This window comes from Pelmatolapia mariae, linkage group LG3_W, assembly GCF_036321145.2.
Source record: "Pelmatolapia mariae isolate MD_Pm_ZW linkage group LG3_W, Pm_UMD_F_2, whole genome shotgun sequence".
Lineage (NCBI taxonomy): Eukaryota > Metazoa > Chordata > Actinopteri > Cichliformes > Cichlidae > Pelmatolapia > Pelmatolapia mariae.
In genome coordinates, this window is record NC_086229.1 from 63,670,497 (window position 1) to 63,693,317 (window position 22,821).

General features: G+C 38.9%; 1 protein-coding gene and 3 long non-coding RNA genes across 4 annotated transcripts; 3 read left to right on the top strand and 1 right to left on the bottom strand.

Annotated features, from left to right (window-relative positions):
* Nucleotides 1-7,174: 7,174 nt before the first annotated feature.
* Nucleotides 7,175-10,881, bottom strand: LOC134623860 (GTPase IMAP family member 8-like). The gene is made up of 2 exons (XM_063468868.1): nt 9,699-10,881; nt 7,175-9,570 (listed from the first exon to the last, which is right to left on the bottom strand). Exons 1-2 carry the CDS (start codon nt 10,879-10,881, stop codon nt 7,475-7,477), a joined length of 3,279 nt encoding a protein of 1,092 aa, XP_063324938.1. The 3' UTR covers nt 7,175-7,474.
* A 3,750-nt stretch (nt 10,882-14,631) lies between these two features.
* LOC134624730 (uncharacterized) lies at nt 14,632-15,714 on the top strand. The gene is made up of 3 exons (XR_010093635.1): nt 14,632-14,704; nt 14,873-14,936; nt 15,336-15,714. It is a non-coding gene; the product is annotated as an uncharacterized LOC134624730 (long non-coding RNA).
* A 2,352-nt stretch (nt 15,715-18,066) lies between these two features.
* On the top strand, nt 18,067-20,988 carry LOC134624721 (uncharacterized). Its single transcript, XR_010093625.1, has 4 exons — nt 18,067-18,130; nt 19,985-20,179; nt 20,278-20,751; nt 20,869-20,988. It is a non-coding gene; the product is annotated as an uncharacterized LOC134624721 (long non-coding RNA).
* A 495-nt stretch (nt 20,989-21,483) lies between these two features.
* Nucleotides 21,484-22,821, top strand: LOC134624720 (uncharacterized). The gene is made up of 4 exons (XR_010093624.1): nt 21,484-21,624; nt 21,874-21,998; nt 22,103-22,204; nt 22,347-22,821. It is a non-coding gene; the product is annotated as an uncharacterized LOC134624720 (long non-coding RNA).

Sequence of the window (22,821 nt, forward strand, 5' to 3'; positions counted from 1 at the left end):
TGAGTAGAGTTGAGTGTGTGTGTGATCAGAGGTCTAGTTAAAAATAGAGAAAAAATCTAATGTAGCTTCACAGAATCATCCAGCATTCAAATCACAGATGGCTAACAATGGATAACTAACACCAGTCAGAGTAGTTTCAGCTGGAGCTTAAGAGACTGAATAAATAACATGAGCAGATCAACAGTCTAAACCAGCTACTTTGAAACTGTCTGATAACTTAGAGTGTTTTAATTTGGCTGCACATTTTTTAGTCATTTTTAAATTACTATCTTTACATTTTCTTTCCTATAAGTGAAAAGTCTGACTGTCAATCAGGCCTGCACTAGTACACTTCTATCTCCATTTCATAATTCATAGTTCAAATGTAGCAGTAAATTTTTAAGGACAGACTGTAATAAACCTGGTTTTAGTGTGAGTATTTTTGTGAGGGCATTTCTGTATGTCTTCTTTTAGTGGCACCAAGTGCTCACTGTCAGTATTTTGATTAAATCTATTGTGAAGAATAAAAATTCTTGAACCCTACAAATGTAGAAATCAGCTGTTACAGTATAATTACAGACACTGACACTGTATGTGATGATCTGAATGTGAATTACATTTTTAGATGATAGACAATCACTAATCTAGTATTGTACAAGATCCACTGATTAATTATAAAAGAGTGACAAATTGTTCTCATAGTTAGGGCAATAATTAATTGGTTTCATTTTACACTGTGAGACGTTTCCTCTCTGATCTGCGATGCTTTATTTAACTTTAACTTTTCCTTCCGTGAAATAGGCACCTCTGTCTGTTACTTCACTTAAACAACAGCTCTTGAGACGGTTAAATTTCATTTCACTTTGATATGAGCTAATTATTAACAAAGTTTCACACCCATGGGGACCAAATGTTTCCTAGGAGTCTTTATTTCTTTATTTTTCAGTACTGTATATTTTTTTAATCAAATGTTTTTTGACATGTTGAACCAGTTGGTGTGTTGATGATGATTTATATAGCGTGAATGAATAATTATTAAAGCTTCAACATGCAACACGAAGTAATTGAAGTGAGACAAAACATTATACTGAGGTATGCAATTTATTTCATTGTCACTTTCTGTAGGTAGTCCCGTTCAAAAACTCTTACTTTTTCAACCCCCAGCCCCACAACAAAAGGCCTTTACAGGTTATGGCCTTTACATCAAATTTCAAAGTGGTTATAAACTTTGAAATTTGATGAGTGTTTGCATTTGGACATGCTCATCCAGGTCTGCTGATTCAGTTCCAGAAAAGACACAACAAGCCAAAAATCACACACAAGAGAAGAGAGCGGAATGATTTGAGTAGAATAAACTGGGAGCGATCAAGGAGATATGATTGAAACCAGGCTAGGGGTGTGTCAGAGAGGCCAAGACAGGAAAGTCTGCATAGAAGGACAGAGTGAGAGATACTGTCGAAGGCTGAGCTCAAATCCAAAAGGATGAGAATGTTGAGAAGACCAGAGTCAGCTCTGAGTAAAAGATGATTAGTGACTTTAAGTAAAGCAGTTTTTCTGTACTGTGACATGAGCGAAAACCAGATTAAAATCTCTCATAGATGTTATTATTGACCAGATGTGAATGAAGTTGAGGCGCAACTACTTTTTCAAGTATTTTAGAGATGAAAGGTAGATTCAGAAAGAGGTTGTTAAAATTGTTAGGATGTAAGGAAGATTCTTTTCAGCACTGGAGTGACTAAAGCAATCTTGAGAAAGGATGCAATGACGCTGGTGGTGAGTGAAGAGGGAATGATAGCAGAATGGTAGCCCAACAGCAGAGTTTTCCTCAGTTTTATCCCGGATGTACTTCCTGACACTTTCCCAAAGAGGATTTGTGTCTCTGACTGGAATAAAAGCAGGAATCATTCATGTGCTACCTGAATGTGTTGACCACTACACCACTGAAGGCATGAGCTGTCAGCAAATATATCAAATATATGACAGAGAGCAAAAATGATATGTTTTATATAAATAAAATATATGAAAGAGAGAAAATTTATTATGTTTTAATCTGGTCCAATTTGTGTTAAACAGTGGAGGAAGAACGGTGTGTATTTGGAGGGTGCTGTTGTCTCTGCTTGGCTTCCTATAAAGCTCACCACACACCACTGCAATACAGCTATGGCAAAATATTTGATTATATTCTTTTATGCAACATTATGAAGAGAGTACATTATAACGTTTAAAAACCACAGAAACTGCACAGTTTTCTCTCCTCAGTGTCTCTGCTTTGAACCACAGAGTGACCACAGAGAACTGGGGCATTATATAGGTGACATCCTGCTTCAATGCAGACTGCTACACTTCACCACAGAGCACAAAGCAAACAGGTTCTCACAACATGAGTAATATTATTAGCCAAATAGGCACACAGCATAGTAAGAAGTGTCTGCAAAAACAATGAAAAGTAGCTGCTGTTCACCTTCAGATTTCCTGTGAACACATCGTCTCACCAGCAGAACCAGTAACACCAGTAGAACCACAACACAGACTGATCCAACACATGATAACACAGAGAGAACAGGAGAAGAGAGTGATGGAGGAAGAGTGATGGAGGTGGAACCAGGAGGAGAGTTGGATGTAGGTGGAGGTGTGGATGTAGATGGAGGTGTGGTGGTGTGTTTGTCTAAAATAAAGCAAACACAGTCATTAAGTTGTCGTCACATTGTGAATGTTGAAAGCTGCAGAAACACAGACAGGTGAGTGTGTCACCTGTGACAGTGATCCAGCTGGATGGAGACTCTCCATGACCGCTGATGTCACACTTGTAGAGGCCTTCATCAGACCTGGAAACATGCTGGATGGTCATGTGACCTGTAGGCTGCTTCCTGATGAGGGAGCCATCTTTATAGAAAGCAGCTGGGAGGTTGGAGGGAGTGGTCTGCTTCACTGCTTCACTTATCGACCCTGTGCGTCGATAAGTGAAGCAGAGGGAGCCTGACCATGCGTCACACATTTGACGAGTTGGGAGTGAGAACGTGTTGGTTTTTTTGTACTTTAAAAAAAATCTCATGGTGTTGACAAAAACTCTGGACACAATTTTAATCACTTAAAAATATGTAAAAATAAATTTTCAATTGCATATTTTGATATTATTTAAGGCATTGACTTAAATACTTAGTGACGAGAGTCATGATATTTAATTTTACATTACTTTTAATTTTTTTTCTGCATTTTAATATTATCACACCTGCTTTTGGACAATGGATTTTTAAGGTACTCTTAATGTATTGTACCATTTAAAATAAAAATATATATGTATAACAAATGCAAAATCATACTTTTGTTGTATAAACATTGCCTTGGTTTGTCTTTTAGTAAGTTGGGTTAACACTTCTATCCATATTTTTAACCCCAAAATTGGGTTTTATCTAGCGGACATGTTTTGTCCCTAATCTCAAGAATCACTGATCGATGTCTGAGGGTGTCTGCCACCAGCAGGGGGAGTCGTGAGGGGAGATAGGCCTAGATGTCCCTAGAGAGGTGGGGTCTAATACCCGACCTGACATATAGACACATACAAACAGTGTTGGTGATTGTGGTGGAGCGGGAAGAGCGAGGCAGCTGGGGATGGGAAGGGAAGGAAGGGGCCAGTTCCCCTGCTGACTCCAGTAGGCACCCCGACATTCTGGAACCCACCTGGGCAAGGAGGCTGTATCAAGACTAATGTGATCTATTAGATAATTTCTATTGTGGTTAAAATTAAGATTATTTTTATTTTTCCAGTTCATGAGGACTGTTTTCTTGACAATGCATAGGGCAGTGAAAACCATATGGGTTATATTCTTTTCTGTAGTCACATAATCTAAGTTGACTAACAAGCATTCTATAGGGGAAGTTGGAATGTTACATGTCAGACACGTTGATAAGTCTTCACATATCTCGGCAAATCTTCTGAACTGCTGGACAGAACCAAAGAGCATGCATGTAATTGTCCGGTGTATAGGCTTGACAGTGTGAGCAGTTTTTGGAGGACATAAAGCCCATCTTAAACCGATGAATGGTGGCCGGGAACAGCGTTTTCAATTGGAGAGTGTTTTTACTGAGCAGTAAGCGCACGATTCGGCTGCCGGTAAGTTCGGGGTTACATGTGGGCTGTATTTTTAAAGCAGATAAACCCCATCTTTTGCTGACCCTTTTCTTGACAACTAGTGCTAAGGCTCATTCATTTCATGCTCTCATGGATTCTGAAGCAGAGCAAAATTTAATGCACACTGAGGTAGCTTAATCATTGAATCTGCCTCTCACTCAGCTCTAGCCTCCCATTCCAGACACTGCTTTAAATAATGAGGTATTCGCCATGATTACTCACCAGACCGCTTCTGTCAAATTAGCCACGTCAGGCAATCATCAGGAAAATATATCCATTTTTACCACTTCTTACCTCCACGTGCCAGTAATCCTCGGTTTCCCATGGTTGCAAAAGCAAATCCACACATTGATTGGACAGTGAAGAGAGTGGCAAGTTGGAGTTTGTTTTGCCTTGCCAACTGCATTAAATCCGCCTTACCCTCGTAGGCCTCTAATTCTCCTCCACCGGTTGTTTCTTCCCCTGATCTTACTACCGTTCCTCCTTAATGTCATGATCTACAGGAGGTGTTTAGTAAAGATAGAGGTCAGTCACTGCCCCCTCATTGACCTTATGATTGCACCATTGACCTCCTTCCTGGTGCTCCGTTGCCCACCAGCTGTCTCTATAACCTGTCTCATCCTGAGAGGGAGGCTATGGAGAAGTACATCCGGGAATTACTTGTGGCCCTCCTCATTCGCTCCCGCGGTTGGCTGTAATCCAGTGGATTCACACGGCGAGGTTTACTTGCCACCTGGGAGTGAGTAGAACTACAGAATTAATAAAGAGGTATTTCTGGTGGAATTCAATTGGCACCCACCTGGCTTACTTCACCCGCCGAGCAACCCACATAGACCCTGGTCTCACATTGCTTTGGATTTTGTCACCAGCATCCCAGCTTCCTCTGGGAAGACAGTAATCCTTTCTATATCGGTTCTCCAAAGCGGCCCATTTCATTGCCCTAGAAAAGTTACCAACAACTACTGAGACTACCCAAATTCTTACCGACCATGTGTTCCAACTTCATGGCATACCCTCAGAATTTGTTTGTGACAGAGGGCTCCAATTCACTTCCCAAGTGTGGAGAACCTTCTGTTTGGCCCTAGGTGCCAAAATAAACCTTATTTTTGGCTTTCACCTTCAGTTCAATGGTCAAAATGAACAGTTGAACCAGGAATTAGAATCCACTCTCCGCTGCATAATTTCACAGAATCCCACTATCTGGTCCACTCAATTACCTTGGGTAGAATACGCCCATAATTCTCTTACATCCTGAGCGACAGGTTTGTCACCCTTTGAAGCCTCTCTCAGTTACTAGAGAATGAGATGGAGCCGTTCCATCTGTCCAGCACCACCATCGGCGCTGCTTAAGTTGATTTTCCCTTCAATAAAATGTACAATAATTGTGTATAATTGTATAAATGTATTGTGTATAATTGTACATAGTTCGAGCATTCCTATTTCCAGTCTGTAACACCCATTTTAAGTCACACCCTGTAGCTTTTTTTTTTTTTTTTTTATCTTTTATTGATCTTTCACATAAATGATTTGAAGTTCAAACTTTGATGCCATGTGTTCTATGTTGTACTTTAACATGAGTTTCATTAACTCTATAACATCCATATAAATATATCCAATAACATATTAATATACTTTCCTTCATGTTTCATTCAGTTTACACATTTTACTTCAATATGATTTATTAACTCAATCTTACATGAGAATCATAACTCTTTGTGATTCCAATTTGATCTCTTTTTAACTCATGAATACGTTTTTCTCTTCATAACTCTGTAGTTCAATTACAATATCTTCCATATAACTTCTTTTTAAAACGTATATGTTAAAGTCAGACATTCTATAAGATTAGTGTCTTCCCATCCTTCTCCCACGCAGCCTCCAAGCACAATCATCTTTAGCACAAACAACTTCATAAAGAATTTCAGTGAGAGGCGTGTTATTAAAATCATTTTATTACTCAGGTTATATTTTCTTATTCATTATGTTGGTTAAACCTATACTTGATTGTATTTTGATTAGAATTATTCATGATTAACTGCTGGCAAAGTCACATATAAACTATGATTCTGTGTTCATTCAGTCACAAAAAAATTAGTATAATTTCTCTTATTCAGTCACATTTCTTAACTTCCACATTCCTGCAGCCAGCCTCACATTTTTTAAAATGTTTTTTAAAAAGCAAAGAAAAAAAAAGTCCACAAAATGGTTAGGTATGATAAATGGGATCATTTGTCATGACAATGCAGTCACTGGCCACTTAAGCCCTCTCTCCCCTTATCCTAATGCACACAAATGTAGGCATTCCAATAATTTCTATTACTCAAAATACATTTCTCATTGATCATATAAATTGCATTTATATTTGAGTTTTAAATTAGAATTAAAAAATATTTACTATTAGCAGAATTACATATAGATAGACTGTTTTAACACTCTGTGTCACTTTACCCATAAAAAGGATGGATGTTAAGTCCTTTTATTTCACTTTTGGATGGAAATGAGCCAGGGGATTTCAATCTCTTTCACAATAAACAGTATCATTTACAGTGTACATAATGTTTTCTGGGTCTATCTTTGGTCTCAAAACATGAAATCCAAAAGGCAAAGCATAAAACATGGTCCTTAAGGAACTAAAGGTAAGACAGCACTGTTTGTACATATGAAGGTAATAAGGGGGACTGGACGGGAATTCTTGAAAGTAGAGCATCAATAAATGTACACTTACAATACTACACAATAACATTTAGTGTAATGGAAATAAACATAACAAACAACATAGGTGTACACAGCACGTTCTTTGCGCAGTTCCAATACTGAACCAGTTCCCACAGAATTCTGTTAAGATGTCCAGATTAACAGAAATAAACAGCCTGATACAAAAGATGCAACAACTGTGCCATTGTAGGGGTGGGATCATTATGTAACCCTCCTGTTCAAATGGTATTAACCCATACTTGATAATTATATGTTATATGGCATTCATATGCTAAGAAAACTGACAACTGTTAGGCTTTAACTTAGACAACTTGCAGCTGTTGACTGTATTTGTGGTGTTGGTGCCTTTTTTGAACATTTTAAATAAAATATTATTAAAATAAAATAATATGACTCTGTGCAGTTAATTGTACCAACAGACCATGTAATTTAGTGAAATTATTTAATTTCAAATTAGGACTTGTCTAAACTTATCTTCCCTCTTTAGGACAGATTGAAAGTTGGCCAAGTTGTATCTATGACAGTGATATTACCTGATGTTACAAGAGATTGTAAAAAAGACAAAGAAAACAATTCATGGGTTTAAGTTTTGTTATGTGTTGCATTCTTCCAGGCTTAAAATAGCTCTCTTTTTTGACTTAGCAGTTTTATTTATGAGACGAAGCAGGACTGTTTCTCCTCTGAAGTCCAAAGTTTTTCTTTCAACTCACTCATCTCTTTATAATGTTTTTTCTGCATTTCATCCATTTCTTCTCTGATACTGTCTTCATCTTGCATCCCACATTCCTTTCTCAATTCATCCATTTCCTTTTCGTGTTTGGTGTATAGTGCATCCATTTTTTCTCTCTGATTTGTTTCACTTTCAGCTAGAAGCTCTTGTTTAAATTCCTTCAGTTTTTTGTCATGTTCTTTTTGTAAGTTATAGAATTCTTCCTTCTTTCTTTGTTGTTGTTGGTCTAAGAGTTTTTGTTTCATATCTGACATTTCTTGTTCATGTTTGATGGACAGCCTGTTTCTTTGTGTTTTCTGTTCCTCTTTGTTTTTAGTTCCTAGGTTTGCTTTCAAATGTTTGATTTCCTCTTTTTGTTTCTTCTGTAGTTTACCAATTTTTTCCTTCTCTTCTTCTTGGTTCTCTTTTGAAAGTTTTTTTTCATACTTTTCCACCTCTGTTCTATACGATTTCTGTAGTTTTTTTAGTTTTTCCTTGTTTTCTTTCTTTTGAGTCAGGAGTATCACTATTAACTCAGCCATTTCCCCTTTATGTTTACCCAGCAGGTCATCCATCTCTTCCTTTAGACTATTTTCTTTGTGTTCTGACAGATTCTTTAATCTTCCATATTCCTTCTTCTTTTCCAGCATGTCAGTCTCATATTGCTCCTTCAGACTCTTCACCTCTTCAATGTGTTTTAAAATCAGTGCTGCAAAGTCATTCTCCTGTTTTTCTTTGAAATCATTGAATTCTTCAGCTTTTTTTCTGGCCTCTTCTTTAAACTTCTCCTGCATGTTCTCAATTTGTTTCTGATAGTTCTCCTCCAAGTCTTTAAGCTTCCCTTCCTGTTCTCTTTTCATTTTATCTTCTTTTTCCTTTCTTTCTAGTTCAATTTTTTCTTTTTCTTGTTTGTAATTTTGTTGGAGCTCGCTGATTTTCTTTTCTTTCTGTTCATCTTCTTGTTTACGTTTTTCTTTCAGTTCTTTTCTTTCCTTCTCCCAAGTTTCTTGTTGCACTCTTATTTTTTCTCTGTACACTTCACGATCTCTATAAATTGTTTCCCTAGATTCTGACTCTGATTTTAGTCTTTTTTCCAGTTCTTGCATTTTTTGTTGCCACTCCTGTCTTTGAAGTTGTTCCTTTTCTGTTTTCTTCCTGTCTTCTTCGTCTCTAATTTCTTGTTCTTTCTTCCTCTCTTCAGACTGAATGCGGATGCTGTCCTGCAGTTTTTTGAGTTGTTCGTCTCTCAGCTTTATTTCCTGATCAATTTCTGCTTTCTGTTCTTCCATTCTTTTTTTCATGGACTGGATTCTTTCCTCATATGTACTTTGAAGCTTTTCCTGCTGTCTCTTCATCTCTTCTTCCTTATCCTTGAGAATCCTCTGCATCTCCTTCTTTATTGCTGCTTCAGCGTCTTGCAGCATCGCATTGGTGAAGCAGCTACCTCCATTTTTCTTCACCATGTTGTCAATTTTTGTGATCAGCTCATTCACTTGTGAGTGACTTTGCTTATTATAATTATTGAACACATGGTATCTTCCTCCACAGTCAGAGATCAGCTTCTTCAAGGAATGATCACATTTTTTTTGTGTGTAATCTTCTATTGTCATTTCCTCGTGTTCCAGTGAATCTCCTCTTGTGAAAAGAACAATGGTGAACTTCTCAGAATTTTTTCCAAATACCTTTTTGATGAGTTCCAGTGTTGCCTTCTCTTCTGGTGTGAATCTGCCAATCTGTATAACCAGTAGGAAGACATGTGGTCCTGGAGCCAGAAGACTGATACATTTTGTGATCTCGTCATTAACCTCTTCATAGGTCAAACTGCTGTCAAACAATCCAGGAGTGTCGACCACAACAACAGGACGACCATCTATTTCACTGTGTGCTTTCTGACAAAATTTTGTGACTGAGGTTGAACATGTTTCTGATATAAACTCTTTTCTTCCGAGAATGGTGTTTCCTGAAGTGCTTTTTCCACAGCCAGTCTTTCCAATCAGCACAATCCTGAGACAGTCTGGACTCTTAATCTCTTCATCATCTGTTAAAGGAGTTGGAAAGAGATACCTTGAATACTAATAGTTTGAATTGTATAATTTAAAAGGTAAATGGTTACATCATCAACATAAGGGGATTTCTATGATAAAAAAAAAGGTTTGCATTACTTACAGCTTACTGTAGTCTTTGTTTTCAGGTCGTTAAGTTCACCCTCCAAATCAGCGATCTGTTTCTCTTTTTCTATGATCTTTTCTATTTGTGCATATGTAAATGTTTCAGTTGTGTAGCTGCACAATTTGCCTTTTTTCTGAGTAATTTTTTCTACACTGCTTAAAACATTTTTCTTGTCCTTCATGTTGAGAACAACAAATCTTCCTCCACAGCTCTCACAGAGATCATGGATTTGCTTGTCTTCCATTAGAAACTTCACAACAGCTGGAGCTGTAGGATCTGAGTCCACAGTGAACAGAATCATGGTGAAGTCATCAACTTTAGAGCTGAATGTCTTCTGTATGGTCTCTAACTCTCCCTTATCTTCATCACTGAGGGGACCCACGGGTAGGATCAGGATGAAGGCATGGACACCCTCAGGATCACAGAGGGAGATACATCTAAGTGATTTTTCCATCACTTCCTTCTGAGGTTTTCCATACAAGGCAGGCAGATCTACCAGGGAAACCAAACGTCCACACACCTCTCTCTGATGTTTAACACATTCTGATGTGTTGGCAGGTGGATCAAACTTTCTTTGTCCCAGAATAGCATTGATTACTGAGGTCTTCTGAACTCCTTTTGTACCACACAACACCAGGTTCAGAAGTTCTGCCTCTTCATTTAAAGTTAAATATCCTTCTCTATTCTCACTCAGGATTTTTTCAATTTTCTCCATCAGTTCTTGTCTGTCTTTTTTTAAATCTTTTTTATCAATACCAAATCTGTGCACCCTTTCTTTGCAATCTTGGATTAGCCTTTGCACTGTGTTATTCACTTTTTCATTGTGTGTCAAGACAACCATTGAATGTTTAAAGGCGTCTTGACCAAACAAACTCAGGATGAACTTGAGAGTTTTTCTGTTCTCTTCAGAGAAGTCCGAAGGTTTCACTAACATCAGGACATTTGGTCCAGGAGGACAAAGACTCACGCACTTCTTCAGCTCTTGTCTCACAGATTCCACAGATAGCCTGAACAAGTCTGGACATTTCACTACTGTTATTGGGTTTCTGTTCCATTCACCACTGGCTACCAGAAAGTCTTTAGTTAGACTACTTTGAATCCAAAACTCTTTTTTTTCAGTGATAATATTTCCCAGCAGTCTTTTTTTGGCTTCGTTCTTTCCGACCAGCATGATCCTCATTGCGTGTGCTGTAATAAATGACAAATAAATGATAGGTAAAATTTCCATTTAAAATTACTAAGCACACTTTTACTGAAATTTACAAATTGTTCAGCAGGCGATCCAAACAAGTTATAAACGTTCTTATGTTTGGTTTTAATATGTAATCTCCTTTATCCTTCTGGATTTGCAGCAAATGTAAAAAATTTATAAATGTAATTTCTGTATATAGATAACCTCTTGTTTTTCTTCTTCTGGCTATTCCTTTTTTGAGTCGCAACAGTGAATCATTTGCCTTTTTCCTCACCAAACAATCTCCAAACAATCTCAACTCTCTAACTTTATCTCCAAACCACAACCTGAGCTATCCCTTTGATGTACTGATTTATCACAATATATTACAAATCTCACAGTCGTGGGTGTGTGACCAAGTATTTTGTGTTTTTGGATTAAGTTATATTAAAAGTATAGATAGTGAGGAGGGATATTATACCCCTTATGTCAAACTGAGTCATTTATGACCCCAATAAATTATTCATGGAAGTAATAAAGGAAGTAATAAAAATATGAAATTATAATATTCATCAAATTATGATAGTTCATAACTCATTAATTTTCCAAAAATAAATTATTTGATTATTAAAAAATAAAGTTTTTATATCAAATAGCATTCTTTATTTGTAAGCCATTAAAAACGTTTTTACTTTTTATGCTTAAAAAACGCCATCTTGTGGTGGGTCAGTGCGTGTGTGCGTGCGCGCGTCTGTGCGCATGCCTGTGTCTGGGCCCATACTGTGTGTGTGTGTGTGTGTGTGTGTGTGCGTGTGTGTGTGTGTGTGAAAATTTCTTAAACCAGAGTAAAATTGCTTAGTTAAACTTGTGCTTTTGTAACGTTCAGTATGGCGGGAGTTCAGTATGGCGGGAGTTCAGTATGGCGGGGAAAACTTTATCTAAATTTATTTGCATTTGTTTAATCCGAACAAGGAGATTTAGAATCAAAGACCGAGTCGCCAAAAACTCTCGCAATCCCCCAAGCATAAGCTCACCGCGGCTCCCATCAAAAACCCTCCGTCTTTCTCCAAAACACAAAACAAAACCCCCCTAGAATAACTTGATAGGGACCCCTCTATTCCCAAAACTTATATTCAATAACAAGAAACCCTTAAAAAATCCTTAGTCTTTTTTCTTCAAACGATCCCTCTTTCTCAAATTCAGCACACCGCAGCTCCCACCAAACCCCTAGGCAAACAAGCAGGGAAACCCTGAAAAACCCTCCGTCTTTCTCCAAAACACACACAAAAAAAAAAACCCTAGAATAACTTGATAGGGACTCCCACTCTATCCCCCCAAAACCTTATATTTCGATAACAGGAAACCCTTAAAAAACCCTTAGTCTTTTTCTTCAAACTATCCTTCACTGTAAAATGTAATATTGTGTTTAATTAAAAATATTAAATAGGCTGAACTCAATTTTTTTCAATTTGTTCTTAGAACTCAATTTAAATAAGTTACCAGTACTTTTTATGAAGAAAAAAAACCCGCTGATAAACTCAATTTATTTGAGTTGTCTTAACTAAGTAAGCTGGAAGTTTTGCTTCTCAGTGCGGAAGGATGAAAGATGTGTTTTGAAAATGCCACGTGACTACCGTCCTCCTCCCTCTCGGATCAGTCCGCATGTTCACGGTGCATTTTTTTATGGAATATGTTGATCAAACCTGGAGAAGCGTCAGCTCAAGATATTATTGTTGTCATTGCTGTGGATCTTTACCTGATACACTGACTTGGTGAGTAAATGTTTACTCTTATTCAAACTGATTTTGTGGCTTTTCTTAGTTTAGCGCCACGTTTAAAATCTTGCTAGCTAGATGTGGTCACATCAACTCGGTGGACCGGCACATCAAATTCACCAGGGAGGATATGAAAAGTGGCAGGTTAGCCTTCTTAGACTGTGAGATTTCCATCAGTAATGGGGGACATCTAAAGGCTGACGTGTACCGTAAACCTACGCATACGGATCAGTATCTAAGGTTTGACTCTCATCATCCACTGGAGCACAAACTGGGTGTCATCAGGACGCTACAACACAGAGTGAACACCATCCCCACTGACACAGCGGCCAGGGAGGCAGAAGAACAGCACATCAAGAAGGCCCTGAGTAAATGTGGTTATCCCAGCTGGACTTTTGTCAAAGCTGGGAAGGCACCTAAAGAAAGCTCCAGCCGATCCAGGAGAGAAGGACAACCACTGCCCAGGCGAAAACCTGTAGGGATCCCATATGTGTCAGGAGTATCGGAACAGTTGAGACGCATTTTTTCTAAACACCGGGTCTCTGTGGCTTTTAAACCCCAAAATACGGTGCGCCAAAAACTGGTCCACCCCAAGGATCGGGTCCCCCGACACAAACAGAATAACATAGTGTACACTGTTAAGTGCCAGGAGGATTGCCAGGATTTATACATCGGGGAAACCAAACAACCTCTAGCGAAGCGGATGGCACAACACAGAAGAGCTACCTCGTCAGGCCAGGACTCTGCAGTCTATTTACACCTACAGGCCAGTGGACACTCTTTCAACGATGAGGATATTCACATCCTGGACAGGGAAGAACGCTGGTTTGAGCGCGGAGTCAAGGAGGCCATTTACGTGAAAAGGGAAAGACCATCTCTGAATCGAGGAGGGGGCCTAAGGGTACATCTTTCGCCATCTTACAACGCTGTGATTGCAGCCATTCCCCAACTCTCTGTGAATGGTACTCATGGCCATTGATCAGTGTTCTTTGATCAGTGGGTTTTGGTCAGTGATTGTTGATCAATGGTCATGGGAATTTGCATAATTATGATTAAGGAACTGACCTCCCAGCCCATTGTTCCTTCAGTGGGCTGGTTTCAGTCATTATGCAAATGTACTGTTTATAAGATTGGGAAACCTGCAGTCAGCTGAGACTGAAGAAGTCACTTGGATGAGTGACGAAACGTTTCTCCCACAAAACGCTACGTCCAGATGAACAGAATCAACTTTTGGAGATCTTGCCAGCTAGTTAGTGTTAGCCTAGCGTTGCTGCTGCCGCTGGGCTCATGTTACTTAAAAATTAACACCACAGCCTTAAAAACCTTACATAAAACTATGTGGTGAAATTTTCTGTTGATTGTTTGAAATAAATAAGTGAGATAAGAGCCCAGACAAAATTCTTCGGGAGGTGCAGCCGTTAGGGGTGGGGTAGGTGTGGGGGGTGGGGGGTGGATAACAGAGCTCTCCGAAAACCTGGAAGCACTTTTGCAAATATGTGATATTTTGATAAATTAAGTAGATATTTGAGCATTACACAGCTACATTCTCGCCTGAAAATATCTTAAAAGGTTATTTTGTGACCCAGAAAGGGTAGTCTGGGGAAAAGGAGGATCGCATTTGTCGGCCATGGTTGTCGGAGCCTGTGCGTACTTGTAAGCGCGGCAATGGCGGAGGAGCGCCGCTGAAAAACTTATTGCTTTTTCTGGGTCACAAAATAAACTTTTAAGATATTTTCAGGCGAGAATGTAGCTGTGTAAAGTTTAAATATCTGCTCGATTTATCAAGACATCACATATTTGCAAAAATGCTCCAACGTTTTCAGAGACGTCCATTTTTTTTCATGCTTTGTGGCAGCTTTTGAACATCTGTGGCGTCTATTAATGTCAAATCTAGCCTTTATTTAACAACATAAGCAAACTCTATGTTACAATGATTGCACAGCCATTAAGGATCAAAACAGTTTCTGAAAAATGTTCTGTTTTTTCTCCCTCTGCTTGCTTCTTACTGTCTTTGAGGCTCGGGACCAGCACTCCTGTTGTTGGACAGAAAGACATCAGTAAGTATTTTGGTTTTCCAATATATTAGCAACTGTCAGTGACATTTATATTAATCAGTCTGAACTTTAATCATACTTTAGATCAGCCTGTTTTACTTATTGTTTTGTTTGTGCTTTGGTTTGGGGAAGTTGTTTCTTTACTGATCTTTTCCTGTCTTCTGTTATTAGACTTGAGATATGACTGCACTATGCTGTTGCTGGTGACCACAGTTAATTCTACAAGACATGCTGTGTAAGTAAACAAACAACAACAGTTTGGTCTGCATTTCTTGAAAGATCACATCCCCCAAACTTAGTTTAGAGGGTCTACACTGTATATAGTGAAGACTGCAAGTTTTCTAACAGCAAAATTTGTTTTGTGCCCAAATCATTTTGCACATCATTAGAATGAAAGTTATTGGCCATGTTTGCATAGCGCTTTTTAAAATGATGCTTTCATGACATTATTGTATGTTGGGTGGTGGTCAGGGCTATCCAGACTGACAATTTGGGACATTGAATGTCACCTCTCCGGTGGGGAGGGAGCCTGAGATCGTCTAAATTGGAGTCTGTTTTATACCAAATGCAGAAAAAAATGTTTTAAGAAAGCAATTAAGTTCATGTTCCCAAAAATATGATTGTTTGCTTCCAGGACAACAGGAGAGATGAGTCCTCCGTCACAGATGGTGTGGTCAGTGAAGATGGTCGCCTGCAGGTTCAAGCTCATTGCATCTCCAACCCACATCCACTGCCACTGTACTTAAGGGAAGTTAAAGACTTTCTTCTGCACCTACATTTGGATCACCTCGATCCATGATAGTCATTCAGGCAGTAATGCCTGGACTGGAAACAAGCATCCTTAAAATAATACAACATTCCAGCTCCTGTGTTGGAATGGAAAACAAATGTGTTGTTTAAATTAGAGACTGCACTTGTGACAGAACAACAAATATTTTATTTTGATTATATAAGTAATGTAAGTACAAAACAAACTTGTGGTAGGCCTAAACTTATTTTCAGAATAATTACATCTGAGACTTTGTTTCATTGTAAGATTATAATTGTTTGTTGTTCAGCAGAACAGTGTCCAGTATGTTGGCTGTTATACTTTGTTGTGTTTGAAAATAAAAGTTGGGCTGATTTTAACATCATTACAAAAATTGTTGTTAATTATTTTTAATCATATTCAGGTTACCTCAAATTGTTTTTTCATTTAGTTGAACTTGAAATGTTTGTCAGTAGGTAAACAATTAGTATTGTACAGTCAGAAATATCAAGTTATTCTTAATGCTGCAGACTTGCAATGTATAAGTTGTCCTAACAGTCATCTTAAGTAAGCTTTACTTAGTTTTTTTGAGGCAACGAGTTTCCTCAATTTTTTTGAGTTCTGGGAACTAACAAGGCTGTACAGTGTACTCAAAATGAGTAAGTTGCCCTAACTTGGTCATCTTACGTAAACTTGATCCAATTTTTTTGAATTCTGGGAACAAATGAGCTTGTACAGAGTACTCAAAATAAATAAGTTGTTCTAATTTAGTCATTTTTAGCTAAGCTTTACTCAATTTTTTTTCAGGCAACGAGTTTCCATAATTTTTTTGAGTTCTGGGAACTAATTGGATTTTACGGTGTTCTTTTCTCAAATTTAGCGCACGGCCTAAGTTGTCCGTCCCTCTTACTCGCGCCGTCTCACATCCAGCGCACAGAGAAAAGCCACTGTCCTACTCTCTGGCTCAGCTCCCGAATGCTGCTTACCTCTTTCGAAACTTTGCGCCCGAGACCAACTCCGCCTCCGAGGCGTGCCTAACTTCGCCCGCTGCCAGAACTCAAATAGGCGGCTTCCGCGGGACCCCGATTAGCCAATCGGGTACAGGTCCGTTTTACCTTCTCTGCGACAGGTTCACTGGCTGGCTCTCACTCAGGATAAATAATTTAACATATAGGCCTAAATGTAACTCTTATTTTCTACCAGAAAAAAAAGACTTTTCTCTCTTTTTCTTAAAACAACATGTGTGCCACACCTGACCCTGCTCGCTCAGACCCCTGTAACCAGCTACTCACACGAATGCATCTTTCTAGGGTTCAGCTAACACCCGCTAACCCTATGCAAGAGAGATTCCGTCTCAGCTCCGGCGGATTTTGGGGTTATGCCTTCAACCTCACAGAGAGTGAAATCTATTTCTATCAACTAAAAGCAGGGGACAGTTTTGGCCCGCTAACACCTCGGATTGCCTTTACTTCGTCTGACAGGGGTGTTTTGAGCCTCATCGCTATGCCCGAAGTGCAGAAGAGCCTGCGGGAAACGAGCTCGCAACAACCGCAAACCAGGGATCAACAACAACTGGCGTCGCTTTCCCTATGTGCATATCAGTCGGTAGGTGTTAATCTTCCTCTCTAACTACATTTTTGCATTTTCCTTTTGACCATTCTGTCAATCCTTTCATTTCAAAAAAAATATCACAATGGTTTGTAACATGTACAATACACCATCTGTCAATCCATTCGCTCCTGCTTATCCTTTTTTCAGGGTGGCGGGGGGCGCTGGAGCCTATCCCATGTACAATACACTTTAAAAATATATATAAGCTCGACTTTAAATCCCGTAAAAGCTTATACATTACATGTCTACATCACCTATCATGGCCTCATCAGGTATCTCATATCATCTTGTTATTGTTATGTTATGCTCCTTTGATATTTTGCTAGTTTGCGTGTTTTAAAACTCTTTTTGTTTTTCTTTATATTTTTACACTCTGATTTAAGCCAGATGTGTTAACCTGATCCCTGCGAAACACCAGCTCTGCGTGGATTTTGACCGCGAGTGACCGGATGTTGTTTCCGGCCTGAGGCTGCCTGAAATGCCAACACGTTCTCACTCCCAACTCGTCAAATGTGTGACGCATGGTCAGGCTCCCTCTGCTTCACTTATCGACGCGCAGGGTACCCCCCTGGCGTCGAGAATTGACGTGCAGGGTCCTCCTATTGAATACTATACTGATCCCTAATCGTTGTTTATTGACGACAAGAGATTTCCGCGGAAGAGCCTGTTGTTCGTATATTTATACATTTCCGAAATCACATTGTAGTGACGTGTACTGAACACAATATATTATATAATGTAAGCAACTACCTGAGAAACAGCAAATACAGCAGATAAATTAATTATAGGCCATTACTTTTGTATCGTATATTGCATTTATGGAGGGAGAGGTGTATGCTGGGTAATGGCACAGCTAGCGACCGGGTGACTTTATTCACCCGCTTCGGCTGTTTTCAGTCCATACAATGGGCGTTATTAGCAGAAATCAGTCCCATAGATATGGGCCATCCACCTGCTAGATTGTTCAGAAGGTTGTTATCATCCATCCAGATGGAGGATCACTAACAGGAGCGTGGGAAGACTCCAGAATCCACTCTGGCTGGAATCCGGTGGATACAGCAGTGTTACAGGTAAGACCATTTAAACGGACAGCATTTATAGAATGACTATTAAAAGTCAGCGAGTGTCAATAATGTTAATGTGGTTATGTTAGTAATACAGCGAGTGCTAATATAACAGCTTTAAGATGCATTTGTAGATATTATTACGTGTTTTACCGTCTTTATGGTGCTAGCTTAAAGTTACGGTGTAAACGTTAGCTTATATTGTAGTAAAGCTGTTACTGTTTAAACGATGTTAGCACAGAAATATTAGCTTCTGTCATGACTGATGAAGTTACTAATTAATAAAGTTTCCATTAAAGTGATTAATCGCAGCCACAGATTGACAGTAAATATCCCGATTAGCTTCAATGCATCTGTAATAAATATGTGCAAGTTTCAGTGCTTCGTTTAAACTGTATGATACTTATACTGACCCAGGGTCAGTGTAAAATACAATCCTAGCTGTGTGAACAAAGCCTGGCTCCTTTAATCCTGCATGACAAACCTCAGGCTGCAGGTTATTATTACTCTTTCCTGCTGGCACACCTGTCACACCTGAGAGTCAGCTAGAAACTTACAGTGACGTGGACATCATGCAAAGACTGCCAGACTCTGTAATACTGTAAATGATCAGTGACTCAGGTTAACACTAAACTTTAAACAGTACCTCTGTGTCTCTGTGTGTGCTGAACATTTAGGATTGAGTCAGGCTGCATCAGCTGAATCTGTTATTTGTAAATATCAATATTTTTTATTCAGGTGTGGGGATAATTTGTAAGACTGCAGTGAAGCGATGTACCAGATTAATCCCTGGCCAAAGGTATCGTACTTAAATCAGACTACTGATCCAGCCACATCAGCCTTTTGTGAGGTCTGTTTAAAGTAGACTAAAAATGAACTCCAGGTTCCTGAGAGGTGGACTGAGAGCACAGAAACACATGTTCATACATACAGCTGTAGCAAGCTTACATTAATTTTAAATAGATTTGTTACTCTGATGTCTGTCTCTCTGTTAGTCCTCTGACAGACTGGTACTTGTCCAGGTGTGCTCTGCCTATGACTACTGGGACAGGCTCTAGCTCCTGTAATAGAAATTTTCTATTATTCTCATTTAAAGTATTTAAGTGCTTATGCATATGCTTAGTTGTGACACTGTTATAGACTGTTCAGTGAAAGTTTCTAAAACTAGATGAACTTACTTCAGCATCAGCAGTTTGAGAAAACAACTCCCTTTACAGGTGCTGATAAGACCAAGGGCACAAAACAGCATAACCATTGATCCGTTAGGTTTCATAGCGAGGCGTGTGAAGTGTGGTATGATCAGTTTGTAACTTCCTCTCTCTTCCTTGGAATTCATAAAGGAGTAGGAGCACAACTTCTGTGGCAGAGCTGACATGACTGTGAACTGTGATGTTTGATGTGTGTTGGCTCTCCTGCGCACAGTAATAAATAGCTTGATCACAGCTCTTTCTGTGTTGCAGACTTTATTTACAAACTTCCACGATACCCCCCACCCTCCCACTGTGAACATGAATTGAATATTCAGAAGAAAATGAATCGATAGACTGACATTTGTTAAAATACTTCTAGAAATCTGAGCTGTTGGTGAGGTAATAATATTAGAGCTGGCAATCTTTCTTACTGAATCTCTACTGTGAGTCATGTTACCTGAGATTAATTCTATGTTTACCTGACAGCCTGGACAAATGCACTCTGTGAAGGATGTAAATCAAATCAGATCTTAACTGCTTACATTTAAGGAGCCTGGTCATATTTAATTGTAATATGAACCAATGATTTTCTGATTGCTGATTCTAAGAGAGTCTTTGTGGAAATCCTGTTTGGCTTTTTGTCATTTTAATTCTCTTTTCCGTTTTCCAGAACAGTTCTCCACAGTCGCTGTCCACATGGGTCAGTGGGACCAAGCAGCACTCTGCTAATGTGTGGACTCTGACCAGCAACATCCAGCAAGACCCAGGCAGTGTTTTCTATCTCCCAGCTGGAGTTTTTTGTTTGTCTGTGACTGGAGAGTCAGATTTTTGTTGAAGCTGGAGGAACAGCCTCACACTCGCAGAGGTAAGTCAGTTTGTAGAGATCCCTCCCATCTTGACTTTTATGTGCTAGATTTCTTATCTGAAACAGTAACATTTCAGTGACTGCTGCTTATACCACAGGTTAATACACGCTACTGATCCCTGATGGGAGAATCATCACCTCTGCCAACAAAGAAGCCTGGTGGATATTTGTTTACAGTCTGATGATGGGACATCATGCTCTGCATCTTCACAGTTTGTCTCTTGATTATTATTCATACACAGTAATGTGAAGTATGCTTATATCTAGTATAACTGGACCAACGTGGTGCTCTTCATTTATGGAGGCTGTTGAGTCTGAATGTTGGATGTTGTGTATCTCTTGTTCTCTGGGCTTTGTTGTCCTCAGTCTTTTTGCAGGATCAGAAAACAAAACCAGGATGACCGTAAATGTTTCTTCTCCAATTGGATGATGATAAGACCGTGACACGGGATGCCACCTTTAGTCTTGTGATGAAGCAAAGCTCAGGAAGAAGTGTGATTCAATGGTACCCACATGTGTGCTGCTGAGAAGGATGTACAAGGGCACCTGCAGCCAAATCCAAGCCTCCTCAGGTTAGTTGTAGTTGCAGAATGCTATAGGACTGAGACAGCTGAGGCATCAAATGTTTGATTAAACGGATGAAAAAGAGAAGTTTCTTCCTTATAATTATCACTTTTTAAAATCTTTAGCAACTTCAAGTCTGTCAGCGTGCTGAGGTCACAGAAACAAGAAAAGAAGCTTCAGACTTCAGAGTGTTGTTTACAGTTTTCTGTCATCAATTATCTCCCCTGAAGTTTATCACTATTAGGCAAGCAGTAAGTCCACAGTACTGTAATGATGATTCTGACTTTGGTCACTGTTGCATAATATTTTAATAATATACAATTATTTTTTTTAATTCATATTTTTTCTGTTAATCAAAAATTTACTTTGCGAAATTTGTATTTGAGAATGCAGAATGTGACAATATATTTTTGTTCAATATGTAATTTCTTTCAGTTGCAATTGTTAAATGAAAAAAAAATAAAAATATATTCTAATTTAGCAAACTAATTTATCAAAAATATATATACATATATCTGTATTAGTTTTAATACATTAATTTGACACCTGTATTGAAAATACCATATTGTATTCATACAGAATCAGTATGGTATCATTGTTTGTCTGATTGCTGAGACTAAGAGCTACTTTGATCTGTTTAGATCTAAAGTATCCAAAGTTGAGCTCTAATGTTTCTTCACCCTTGTGTGTGTGATATGTGATTTCCTACATGCTGACAGAGCAGAGCTTCAGTTTGTGCTCACAGATGGTGACGGTGTGGAGAGACGGTGGTGTTTCCTCAGAAGAACTAGCAGAGTCACAAAGAGCACCAGTCCATCTCACCACCTTGACTTGCTGACTGATGCTCGTCTGCACTGCACAGAGGAAATCAACTGACCGAGGTTTGTCCAGTGACGTGTTATGAAATGTATATTTGTTTTATGCTTACAGATATGTTTTTCTTGACAGAGGCTCTGCAGAGGTTAGACAAAGCAGAGAAAACATGTGCTTTACATTTTACTGTGATTTACTGGGACATTTGTTGCCTGATGTTTAGCAGGAATGGAGTAATGGAATCAAAGGGAGATGTTTTTGATGTTTTTGTAATGTGAGTAAATCTTCAGTATTATTTATTTGCTTGGTTATTTTAGGAGTGTTTCTGGGTGAGGGAGAGAGGAGTCATCATCCAGGTAAAGTGACGTGGATCAGTGGACACACTTGTCTCCCCTTTAAAGGAGATACTCTTAGAGAGAGACGATCCGAGTCATCCCTAAATGTTAGTGCTTTCAAATACACAAACATTTTTAAAGGACAAAAACGAACATCCAACTTTGACTGTAATACAATTAAATCTTTGCATGTATGTTTTCAAACTCTCAGATGGGCAGGATATCAGTCTTGGACTGTCTAACCTGCCGGAGCAGCACTGAATGACCACCACACATGAGCATGTTCCTGCAACATTCAGCAGCTTTGCTTTTGGTAAGTAGAGCTATCTAACTACAGTAACTATAAACACATGATATCCATTTCTAACGGCCTGGTTACTTCCTGTCAGTTTTTTTAGAAACCATGTGGTCACCTGACCTAACACTGTTTCTTCTTCTTCCCCTTAATGTTGAAGTGTCAAATGTCAAACAGCTGGAGAGGAAACTACACCAGTGTACTGGGATGTTTCACCAACACGTGCCAGATGGTGTTCCTTCATGGTTTCATCACCAGAGACAGCCCCGCCCACCTCAGGACCTCGCCATTGATCATGATGATTATAATGATGACAGCGAGCGGAACTAAGACTGTAAAAATCCACGACCAGAATGTTTAGATGCTTTCTAATTATTAATGAATACTGAGAGCCTCTTTCTGTGTTTTGTCTGTTTTGGGTTGTTTTTTTACCTCATTTGTTACTAACAAAGTTCACCAAACTCACACAGTTTACATTCTGTATGTTTCCATCTTTACCAGCCACACTCTACCTGCATTTAGAAATCAAACCTTAGAAATCGTCGTTTTTCTCTTTTGTAATTTTGTAATTCAGTGAATATACTGCACTGCTTCCTTTTATTGCATCACACATTGCTTTAAGTTTTTCAGTGTCC